Source organism: Watersipora subatra, chromosome 6 (assembly GCF_963576615.1).
Source record: "Watersipora subatra chromosome 6, tzWatSuba1.1, whole genome shotgun sequence".
NCBI lineage: Eukaryota > Metazoa > Bryozoa > Gymnolaemata > Cheilostomatida > Watersiporidae > Watersipora > Watersipora subatra.
The window spans coordinates 46,773,332-46,786,278 of record NC_088713.1 but is presented as its reverse complement, the minus strand read 5'-3'; the positions used below and the strand labels follow the sequence as shown (position 1 = coordinate 46,786,278).

The 12,947-nt window shown below is 35.3% G+C and overlaps 2 protein-coding genes across 2 annotated transcripts; both read right to left on the bottom strand.

The window, feature by feature from the left end:
* Window positions 1–3,941: 3,941 nt before the first annotated feature.
* On the bottom strand, window positions 3,942–5,024 carry LOC137398321 (zinc finger BED domain-containing protein 5-like). The gene has a single exon (XM_068084429.1). It carries the CDS (start codon window positions 5,022–5,024, stop codon window positions 3,942–3,944), a length of 1,083 nt encoding a protein of 360 aa, XP_067940530.1.
* An 88-nt stretch (window positions 5,025–5,112) lies between these two features.
* On the bottom strand, window positions 5,113–5,589 carry LOC137398320 (protein FAM200C-like). Its single transcript, XM_068084427.1, has one exon. It carries the CDS (start codon window positions 5,587–5,589, stop codon window positions 5,113–5,115), a length of 477 nt encoding a protein of 158 aa, XP_067940528.1.
* Window positions 5,590–12,947: the final 7,358 nt, after the last annotated feature.

The window sequence follows — 12,947 nt, the reverse complement described above, 5'->3', positions numbered from 1 at the left end:
ACCCAACGCTGCCAAAATCCAAGATTTTTATTGGACCGGTTCCCTTTTCAGTGGCAACTGCCATACCTGATGCATCAGCTGATGTATGAGCTGGGCCAGCTGATCGACAGTATGGTTGTCGATCCTCGATGCCTGTTCCTCAGGAGCCTAATCTACAGCCCGAGCATCAGTTGTCTCTCACTCTTCCAGTTTGAGCTGCAAAAACTCTGTCTAGTCATGAGGTGTCTTTTCAGATCGACATTTTTGATCGAGCTGCAGAATAGTTCCTTTGTCATATTGGCCCTATTAGAGCCTAGCAGCCCCCATAATTTTGCTAAGTGAACCAGTCTTCCACCTGGCAGACGTACTCCTGGATGAGTACGCCTGCCAGGTGGAAAACTGCTTCCACCAGAATGCCGCGGCTGGCCCCATGGTGTACAGCTTGTTGCAAGCCGGCCTCGGCGAGAAGTCGAATTAAGTCCAGAGCACATCAAATACGGCTTATATGTGGCCGGCTTGTTTACAGTTCAGTGCGTTTGCTTTCAGGACCTCCCAGAGATGTAGCAGGCTACAGCAGGCCAAGCACCCTCTATTCAGGGATTAGCTCTGGCTACTTTTTTAAAAATCGTTCGATGAATTACTTGACCTGTCAGGATCTTGAGTATTGAGGTGCTTCAAACAGATGGGTTAGCCCTATGCCCTGGGTGTCATCGCTAATCATGCAAGAGCTTTGGCAAGCTGGAAACTCTTTCAACATAGGCTCCTCAAGCGTCAACAATTCATAGTCAAATAAAAAATCTTGCCAAACTCAGTGGTGGCATTGCTGGTGCAACACAGTTTACCGAGCTCAGTAAAATACCTTTTTGCAGACTCACTCAAGCAAGTGCTTGTCCATCACCAGTGAACAGCGTTGCATCTTCAGCACACTGTCTGGCAGGGGTCAGAGAATCTTGCCTCTAGACCCAGTCTTTTAAAGCTGAGATCCTCTATCCAATTGCTGCTACCAGTGTTAAATAGACTGCCCACTCCTTTACTCTCCAGATGACAGTCAAGCAATAAAAAAACACACCAAGGGTTTAGTCACAAGAAAATAGATGCATGAACTAAAATATATTGCATACAAATGACAATCACGCAAAGAGCCTACGCTTGCTCAGCTGAAATGTTGCCAGTCTTCTTTTTTTAGTGTTTGTTATTTGTTAGGGTCCGCTCCTTTTTCTTTATTTATTGCTCAGACTCTTTATTTGTATCTCAAATGTTCTAACCAGTTCGTTGGTGATCAAATATTTTCCAGCCCAGTCTGGTGCCGGTGACCTTTTGGCTGGTTTGTACGGCTCTTATAACGGTGTTCTACCACAACCGTATATAAAATAAATAGACATTCAAGCATAACACAAAAAATTGGTCAGCTTACAGCATATGTCCAGATTTTTTTGGCTAATCATCAATTAGATCGCAGATAATGATGAAAAGAAAGCTAAGTTAACTGTTGTGATTGGTCAAAAAACAGTCAAACTTTTAGTTACTTTATCTTTGCCAGAAAACACAATTGATGATGTAAGAAAATGACTTCAAGTTGAAGTCTACAGCCTGAAGAATGCACTAGCAGGAAGCTGTCTGTAGCGGAAAAGAATAAGTGAACTAATTTATTTTCTGATTTATATATATATATATATATATACACATTGTGTATATTCATATATATATATATATATATATATATATATATATATATATTATAAATATATATTGTAATATATATATAATATATTATATATATATTACATATATATATTTACATTATATATATATAATGTGTATATACGTATATTCATTCATATTCATTTAAATATATATACATGTAAATATAATTGCATGCTCCAATTTTGTCATTATGAATGACCGTTTTGCAAATAGTTGTTTGTATCATATCATCATATCAATATATATTATTCTTACTTGTGTTATAGTATTGTCAGTCAACGTAAGTTAAATACTGTATTGATTAAAGAAGCTGCCACAAAAGTAAAGCAGGTTTAATAACTAGTTTCATTTACCTCATTAAATGAAATCATAAAAGTCTAATGCTGAGGTGTACCCCCAGCCTTCGTAAAATCACTTGACCACACATTTATTATTTTACAGCAAATACTTGCTTTAAAACTTGATTTATGCTGTGTATTTAACAACTCACCAAACTGCTGACAAAATCACTAGTGTAACTTGATGCACAGGGGCAATTTAAAACAAATTCTTTTTTGGCATCGTATGGGGATGATCCATCTACTATGCTTGGCAGTAAAAAGTATTAATACTATACGTCTGATGCCCATTTTACTTATTTTTAAATGCAAAATCTAAACTTAAGCATTTGGAACAGACACCAGGTTAACACGAACATCTTAACTCTCTGATTATTAATATAAGCTATGATGAGCTATGAAGTATGGGAAGGTAGGACGACATCCAGAGGAAAGCTTCAAAACTTCGAAGTGTCAGCAATTCTTCATCATTTCCCGAACAAATTTTTTTGGCACCTCTTTTTCAACCAGTCTCATGCAAGGCTCTGAGTACAGATTATAGAAATAATTACGTGGACACTCGGAGTTGACTAAAAAAAGCATCTAATTTAATAATAGAGATCGAAAGAACAAAATGGATGCATTTAAGAATATTCTAAAACAACCTGAATAAAACTGCTAAAACATTGTCTTGAATCAAATTAACACCCGACATCACGGATGCGAAGTATAATTATGTTCTATGTTACTTTATGTTATCTGAACTGTTCTTTCTGAAAAATGGTAAGTTTTGTTACAGTAAAAATTTTTACTCATAACACTTGCAAACGCTGTGTGCACTGGGAAAAATTTTCAGATAAAAGTATCCAAAAAAATGGCGCGTTGGCTATCACAGACTGTGTTTTGGTACACACTAAAGCACTGGGTCAGCCAAAAACAGAAAAAGGATGGTCTGAGCAAGCATATTTTTGAAGATTGTCATCAAGCCAAACTCATTGAGCTGAGAAATAGAGGGACCAAACTGAGAGAGCTGGTGGGAGAGGGTTGAGAAAAAGAAACTCACAGGGCTCAGACCAAACACATACCAGTCAAATGCATAAAAGTATTTTTCTTTGTAAAAGTGACACGATTGACCCTGTACACTGTTGGGAGTTCCTCGAGAGTGGTTAAAGCTAGAAAAAATAGGTGAACTTGCAAAATAATTGGATACCAGTCTACTGAGATGACCAAGCTAGTCAATAATTACTAATGAGCAGAAAGTGCCTTTGAGATTTTACCTGATGCTCAATCAATCTGCACAACATAGAGAGTTTTCCCAGAGTTTAACTGAATGAGCACCGGAAACTCAATTAGCTCCCCAAAACCAATTGAGGTGCTGCCAAGTATGGCTACCGGTCCTACAAAAATTCAACATATAGAAAACCAAGCTTCTGGCTCTTTTTTGTATAAAGCAGTGGTTCCCAACTGCCTTGGAGCCATGGACCCCCTGAGCTCTTTATCTAAAACTAATGGACCCCTTTATAAACCTCATAATATTTGGTGTTTATAACAATGGATTGTAAATTGGCGTACATTATAAATTAGATTAGTATAAGAGTCAGTGGATTTTACATGTTTCTATGTGGTTACTTATATAAAACAATGCTATACTAAATTGCTTTGACTTTTAATTTTCAGTAGTCAGTTTGTTAGTGGGATGGATAGTACTTCTTATTTTTCACAAAATTCTGAATCGTTGGGGAAATGGTTGACAAAGCGCATTACATGTCTTCTTCAAGTACCAGTCGGTTTTGTTGTTTCAATTCGAGAACAACCATGGAGGAGAAAGCGGACTCACATAGGTATGTAGACATAAATGGGAGCAGAGTTTGAAGGGCGTGTTTGTTTGTCTGTGAATATGAATGAATCATGAAAGACCAAAATTCTTCACTAGTTTTATCTTCATAAACATCTTTGGCAGATGAGTCTTTTTTGCAAATCTATGAGTTCCTCCTGCAGCTCATCAGGTAAGCTTTCAGCAAAACAGCGGAAATCATTTCTGACAAGGCTCGGTTCTGATTCACTCACCTCAGGAAAATAGTGCCGAAACTCTGACTTCAGAGAACCCAAGTGAGATATAATATTACTTTGTAATGATTCAGGCATTGAAATAGACTCTTTATCTTTGGGCTCTAGAATCAAAGAAAGCAATTCAAACATAGAAAAATTATCTTGAGCTAACTTTTTCCTCCATAATTCAAGTTTGCATAGGAATGCTTTCAAGGCATCTGTGAACTTGACTATGTTTGTGTTTCTTCCTTGCATCTGGCAATTAAGTTTGTTAATTTGGTCAAATATGTTCGCCAAGTAGGCCAGATTATGCAGCCAAACTTCATCTTTCAGCCATATTTTGAATTCTGCTTTGTTGTTCTGTTCACAAAAAATCTTAATTTCTTCTCGTAGTTTGAATGTCCTTGCAGTTACGTTTCCTTTGAAAAGCCAATAAACATTTGTGTGATATAAAAGAACTTGATGCTCCGCTTCCATATTTTCGCATAGTTCTTTAAACAATCTAGAATTCAGGGAAACACCTTTGATATAGTTTACTATGCGAAATACCTGATTGAGGATTGCTGAGAATGATTTAGGAAAGGTTTTAGCAGCCAAAGCTTGTCTGTGTATCATACAATGTACGCCTTTGACATCTGGAACTAACTGTTTCACTCTTGTTTGGAAGCCAGAGCTAGATCCTAACATTGATGGAACAGCATCTGTACAGCAATTGCATAAATTTTCCCATGACAGTTTTTCAGTCTCAAAGATTTGTAAAACCTTGTCAAAAATGTCAGAGGCTCGCATAGTTGTTTTGAGTGCACTGCGGAAAAGGAACTCCTCTTTGATGTTTTCATTGTTGACATATCTAATAATGGCCAACAACTGAGCACACAATTCCACATCTATTGATTCATCAAGTTGAATAGAAAACAATCCAAAAGGTGCATTTCGAATTTCCTCTACCAACTGTTTCTTGATGTTTTCACTCATTTCAGTATTCGTCTTTGAATAGTGTTATTTGACAAAGATATCACAGATATCTTTTGACTAACAATGACTAACGATTCCATGAAGCCTGCTAAGCTAAAGTTACATCTAAGTTTCCAACAACCTGATCTAGTGAACCATAAGTGGCCGTAAGATATATGCGATATCTTTTGGCCACGTTGCTAAGCATGAGCTCCACCATCTGCTGAGCACAGGGCTTAATTAGCTGCTCCCCAATTGTATAAGGTTTTTTCTGTTTTGCAGTTTGTAATGCAACTGCATATGATGCTTCAACCACCTTGTCTTGAGCTACCTGAAAAGCTCCATCAGAAAAAAGTCTCATATTCAAGGATGTTTCCTGTCGTTCAAAAAATGTTCTGTCATGATTCACTAGATCAGGGTGTTGGGAACTTAGATGTAATTTTAGCTTAGCAGGCTTCATGGAATCGTTAGTCATTATCGTATGACAGATCAAACACTGAGGTTTCTCTTCTTTATTTTTTGTTGTCAAACAGGTGAACCCATAGTCTGAATATGAATTGTCATATTTTCTTTTCTTGCTGGCCATGCTAAAAATGTTTTAAAATCATATACACGTACATAGCAACATAGAACAGCTTAAAATTTGAAATACCAATTATGCATTGTCATACTTTACTTACATTTACAGCTGAAACTACCACTGTCTTTGTTCTCTCACTGCTTAGTGAAATTAAATTATAATTAAATTATCATAAGCTATTGATCACGTGATTAAAGTCAAAATCATTTTACAACTTTTACAATTTACAATTTTTATAAAACATGTTGGTTATTTTACCGATCTGCTGGTTTCATTTTGTTGTCAAATAATTATAGTGGACAAATATTGTCACAGTTATGATCAGTCAGCTGCCATTAACAAGCATTCATGATATTAATAGTCGCCATTGTGAAATGATCAAATTTGGTTTAAGATTTAGATTTTGAGTATGAAAATTACACTGCACAGCTTGGCTCGCTGCCCTATCTTATTGGCCAGGTCAAACAATGTGACAACAACAAAAGAGGTTGTCATTTTATATTAGAGGTGGCAAGTCATTAATTAAAAACTAGGGAAAAAAGGTCGTTGTTCGGGTGATTTCGAGTAAATTATATTTAACTTTAAGCATATACTAAGACCCTACCAATCTTATAATTGGTAAAAATAGGTTAGTTGAAATGTTTTATTGTCTATAGATCTTAGTATATTGTTGAAATTGAAGACGGAGAGAGAGAAATACGTGTTTGCTGGTTAGAGGTTTTGTTGTTTTGTACTGCTAACAGGAAATCAGGTACTCTCAGGCGATTGATGCACATAGGTAATAAAAGTCCCGACCCTAAATACTTACCAAGACAATGCGACCACCCTGCATGAATTGCATTAGTCCAAAAACCCAGGCTAGCACAATCCTAACAGAGCTCGATCATTAAACTCTGCCCATATTATAGCCGTCACCTATCCTTTTAGGGTTTTATATCATTGATCCAACCACTATAAGACAGAAATAGCTGTAAATAACTAGCTAGAAAAACCAGTTCTAGCGCCAGCCTGTGAACCCCCTCAAAACCTCATGTGGACCCCTAAGGGTCCATGGACCACCAGTTGGGAACCACTGGTATAAAGGATAAAAGTCACCTCTAATTCAGTTAATGAAGCCTGACCTGACTGCAACCATTGTGAGGTGTGCTCGGCTGTTAAGTACAGAAGAACCAAAACTGTATGCCAGTTAACTTTGACAAAACGTAACTATTTGGTTATTCAGTTTGCTCCCTATCATCTTAACGGGCAACATACAGTTGTTGGAGCTCACAGACCATTCTATTTTGTGAAAAGATGAATTGAATTTACCAGATGACATACTGCCGGTATAGACCTACACTCTCAATGAAAGGGTATTCAAGTACTTGGAAATGCCCAAGCAGATGTATTCAAATTCAAAGAAGAAGGCTTTCGTATTCAAAAGAAAGCCGATTAATGGTGGATCTCTACTAACAGAGACAATTGGAAAAAATGCAGACCCTCTAGTATCACTCCCAAATCAATGGGAAGGTAGAAAGGAACAATCAGAGAGTGGAAAACTCACTCAATAACTTTCTACTGACTTTCTACTTGTTTTTCTTTTTTTCTATCAATTTATTTCAACTATATAAATCACTGTTCTCATGGTATGTAGTTTAAAAGATAGACTAGCAAATGTTGTTATATGTTAAATACAAATCCATTTTCTGTCTAAAGACTTTTTTATTACCTGGACAATGCTGGGCAATAAATATAATATAAATTATGTATATAATATATTATTTATATAATATTTTATATATTATATATATTACATCTTTGTTTGATGATTTATATCACGTTTTATATTTATACAATGTAGTAATATAGTTATATATAACTATATTACTACTATATATATATATACATATGTATATATATATATGTATATATATATATACATATGTATATATATATGTATATATATATATATATATATATATATATATATATATATATATATATATATATATATATATATATATATATATATATATATATATATATATATATATATTCCTTAGAAGTAGCCCATTAAACACCCATCTGAATAGAAACACAAGAGTGCCCAATCGAAATCAGGAAGGACAATTACTCTCAATAAAGACTTCCATAGATTGTTGTTGTACAACTGTGTAGTAAATTGTGTTGAAAGTCTATAAAAATGTTTCTCCCCTTTTGTTGATACATGTAAATTAAAAATATAATCTGTACAAATGTCGCACTAATTTCTATGGCTATAATAATTAGACTGATAGTTGTTTGTTATTAGTAACTAATCAACAGTTAATATGTAATAAAATTTCCAAGATACTGTTTCCCGATCAGCTAAATATAAACAATGCAAGGCTCCCAGGGAGAATGTTTTAAACCACACATTCTTCAATATCAATTTTGCAGTCTTATTGAATACTGTGTCAGTTACTATTGTGCATTCTATGTTATTCTTGTATATTTGAAAGCTAGACAGCAACTGACTTACTACATAAGTGTGACAAGAGAATAAAAGGATTATTACATAAGAATCACATAACAGATGAGTAAGCCAATATGAACAAAGAGTCTGACAACAGCTATATACAAATACAAGATAATGACTGGTCAATGTCAACAACTAGTATATATTCAACACTCCCACATAGTTTTGACATGTTGAGCCTGGTTTACATACTCATCAATTCCATAGTGAATCGGAGGTCTACATTTGCGAGCAGATAAGCGTCGCTGTTGCCTTTCACCAATGCATTGCCCGGAGAAGTTAGGAGTTGTCTGTTCATTTACTGAATGTTCAACAACAATAGATTTCTGCTTTGTATATCGGTCACATGATGGTTTAACAGTGTTTGTAAAGTTTGTTTCATCAAATACCACGTCTCGCCTAGTAGTGACTTTACCAGTCGATTCATCAAGCAGGCGGTATGCCTTTGACTGTTTGCTGTATCCTATAAACCTTAGCTTCTGGCACTTCTTGTCAATTTTCTGTCGTAGTTGATCTGAAACATGAGCATAAGCAATACATCCAAACACCCTTAGATTGTCTATGTTGGGTTTGCGTTCATACCACTTCTCATACGGTGTGAGATCATTCTTGTGTGAAGAAGTGGGAAGCCGATTTCTAACGTAGGCAGCAGTAGAAATGGCCTCAGCCCAGTATTGCTTTGACAATTTAGCATGGCACAACATTGAACGTGCTGCTTCAAACAGAGTTCTATTCATTTGCTCAGCAACACCATTTTGTGCTGATGAGTAGGCTGATGCGAGTTCATGATGAATACCTTTAGATTTCAAATAGTCAGTAAATTCTTGAGACAAGTATTCACCACCTCTATCTGATCTCAGTGTTTGAATGGTTTCTCCAGATTGGTTGGTTGTATATGCTTCAAACTCTTTGAACTTCTCAGGTACCTCAGATTTGTTTCTAAGAAAATACACAGCACAGCATCTAGAAAAATCGTCTATAAAAGTAACAAAATATTTGCTACCTCCAATTGATTCTGTTTCCATTGTACAAACGTCGGAATGTACTAGTTCTAGCTTACGGGTAGCCTTGATATCTCTCACAGGTTTGAAGGGTTCACGAGTCATTTTCTCTTCAGCACAGCTTTCACAAAAGGAAATGTTCATTGCAGATAAGCTTGCTGCACAGACTATATTTCCTTTGCTCAGTTTTTCCAGATTAGAGTCATTCACATGTACTAGACATTGATGCCAAATCTCTGCGCTAGCAGTGTTTGCGTATCGAGTTTCAGTTTGTACACAGTCTAGACTGAACAGCTTATTAGCTAGTGATCCCATGGCCCTAACTCGACCATTAGCATCTTTAATCCAACATCGAGTATGGCCGAACTGAACGATGTAGCCTTTCTTAGTGGCAGCTCGAACTGAAAATAAATTGCTAGCTAGCTGAGGGACATGAAGTACATTGTAAAATACAGCTGCACATTGAACTCTACGATTGAGCTTTAGCATCACTTTTACAGTACCAACTCCCACAGCTTCAACTGTTCGACCATCACCTAAGCTGACCATTTCTATCTGTTCTAGCTTCTTGTAGCTATTAAAACTTTCCCTGTTAGGTGACATATGACACGATGCTCCAGAGTCAATTAGCCAAAGTGAGCTACTGTGCAATGAAAATGTGTTGCCATGATGAGTGATAACTGTAAATTCATTGCCTACACAGTCATTGTCACTTTCACATACAGTTTTTCTACATTCACTTACTAACTGCGCGTTCGGTCGGCGCCTGTCCTCTGAGCATTCTGGTGACTTGTGCCCAGGCTTATTACAGTTGTAGCAAATAATAGGCTTTCTGGCTCTAGGCTGCTTTCTTGACACCAATGCAGAATCAGATGCACCGGCAGAACTAGATTCATCGGAGTTTCGCTCACTACGTTTCAACTCTTCATTTATCAATGACTGCTCTGAAATATTGTTTCTTAAGAAATAACTTGTTTGCTAGTGTATTGCGTTCAAAGTGGTTTTGAAGCCGCTTCCATGCTACATCAGGTGCTTCTGTATCTGTTATTAAGTAGAGAAGCTCAGTACTAACAGACAGAGCAATTACTGAGAAAGCCTTACGATACCTGGATGTAAAAGCAGTTTTCAGCGCTTGATCAGCCGAACCTTCTGGTGCTTTCTCAGTGCCATCCACGATATCGTACAGATCCTTTACCAGCAAAATGTGTTTCATCTGAAACTTCCGTGTCTGATAGTTCTGACTGTCCAACTTATCTATTGTCCATTTATCACTATCCATTGTAGAATGAAAGATACAATCTAAGTTCTGGTTCAGTAGTCCTTGTTTTACTGTTCCTGATATCAACTTGTGTACAGCTTCTTTGGTTGCCTGTCTGGGCCCATAACCTGTTATTCTTGTATATTTGAAAGCTAGACAGCAACTGACTTACTACATAAGTGTGACAAGAGAATAAAAGGATTATTACATAAGAATCACATAACAGATGAGTAAGCCAATATGAACAAAGAGTCTGACAACAGCTATATACAAATACAAGATAATGACTGGTCAATGTCAACAACTAGTATATATTCAACATTCTATTTGTAGAACAGTATTACTACAAATACTTGGTTTTTACATTGATATTGGCCGGTGAAGATACTTTAAGACCTTATGGTAGGAGGTCTGTTCTTTCTACTCCTTTCTCAGCTCTTAAGTCTAGACTGAGTGTACTGATCAAATATTAGTTTTTCACACTATCAAAAAAATTTGGTCTACTTGTCAAAGTGAGACTATAATTGTTAAAAAACCTGAGGTAATTTTCAACAGATTCTTATTAAATAATTGTATTAAAAAAATATTTACGTTGCTCACAAAAACTATAACATTACTTCAAGCTGTATAATTGAGTTTAATAACAGCTAGATATCCTAAAGTTAAAAAGATCTTTCATAATTTTCTAAGAAAATTCAAGGAACTTAAAAAAATTTTCTTGTGAAATTAAATTCAGTTATTGAATTGTTTAAAAAAATTGAAAATTTGTTCATTATTTCATATTGCTCCATTTCTATTTGGTGTACTTTTTTGAGAACTTAAATAACCTTGGGTTTTCATATGAAGAAAAAATGAATATTACAAAACACATTTTATATGGCAGTCCATATAAATTTTTATAGAAAAAAGTTTCACAAATGGAACGACAAAAGTCAATAAAAAAGGTATTGCCTTGTGGTGTCATGTGTCTTGTGGATTACATAAATTAGCAAAACAATTTTACTGAGTAGAAAATAAAATCGTCAGGCACTGAAAATCTGGTACTTAAGAATTGAAACGTATCAGTAGTATATGCATAAGTTATATAGCCAGTCAGTACTTGTAAACTGACAATGTTAGTGAAATAATTTAACATATATGTATGTGGCAGTGAGAGAACATCTATTTTTCAAACACAACAGTAGATGGTAAAAGTTCGGATATACATAAGTTCTATAAATAAAATGATAATGAATACATTAGGAGTGAAACTATCTGAAAATTATGATGGAAACACTAAATGATGGTTCAATTTTTAGTCAAATATAAAAGAGCCAATTTCTATCTACCAATCTAGACTGATAAACAAAACTGATTTTTTTACTAGAAGAAAATAATTACTAATCATTTTTTTTGTGCAAAATGACATTTCTACTATTTCATAGCTTTTTTGAAAGTTGCTAACTAGGTAATGATCTTTTAATGGCAGTTTCAAAATAGATATTTTCTCAACGACATGTGTTACCATGTTGCTAATTATTATGCACTACGGCACCATCAGTAATGCTCATGTAGCATTTTCAATTTTGGGATCACAAATATTATATCATTTTAATTCACAGGGCTTCTTATTATTAAATTAACAATTTTGATCAATACCAGTAGATTTTGGAGTCCGGTGAAAGATTGTAAGTGCGTAATCCCTATATGCATGATTGATTTGTGAAGCTGCAACAAATTAATTATTCAAATAGCTATGAAAAGATGATGTTTCTTCGCATTCTTTTCAGTTGTCGGTAGTGAATTTTATCTGCTGCCATTGGTGAATTGATCAACACGGTAAAAGTTCGTACACTCGGCAGTTGCTCTACCCACACTCGGTTGGGTAGAGAATTCCTACTTCTATTGACAAGGAGTTCTTATTTTACACACAAAAACATTTTACTGCAATACACACATGTGCAAGCATCAAATAGAGTATTGGCCAATTATGAAATCGTTCATTCAAAAATAGCAAATCATTTAGTTGCAAAAAAATTGGCCAGTTGTTATTTATAATTCACATGATCAACAGCATTGAATATATTAAGGAAGAAAGCGCTAAATCATATCACAGAGCTATATTGTATTTTTAGTCTTTTTGTAGTATTTTATCTGAGCAAACTCAAGCTCTTACCTCTTGCTACACTGGTGCCAAGACAAATTACATATGCTTCAGTTAAGTCGATGCCTGCTAATTCTGCAGAAATCATCAGGCATCAACTCAAACTTGTCATCAACGTCATCTCAATTCGCATCATTACAAATAAACCTTGTGAAGTCTACAAATTAATTTCAAAATAAACATATATTTCATTGTATCATTTTATATGATAATATAAAAATAATAATACATTTTTAACCTGTTGAGTCTACAGCATCATTCTCTCTGTCTCTCTTTCCCCCGTCTTTCTCCTGCTCTCTCGTCTTTCTCTTTCTTTGTCTCTCTTTCTCCATCTTTCTCTCCGTCTCTCTCCGACTAAGATCAGAATTAAAGTAATCAAGTACCTCGTAGATAGTCACATATATGAAAATTCAGGTGAACATAGTGGAGAGCATGAAACTCACGTTACAGTTTTAGTTTTCATCA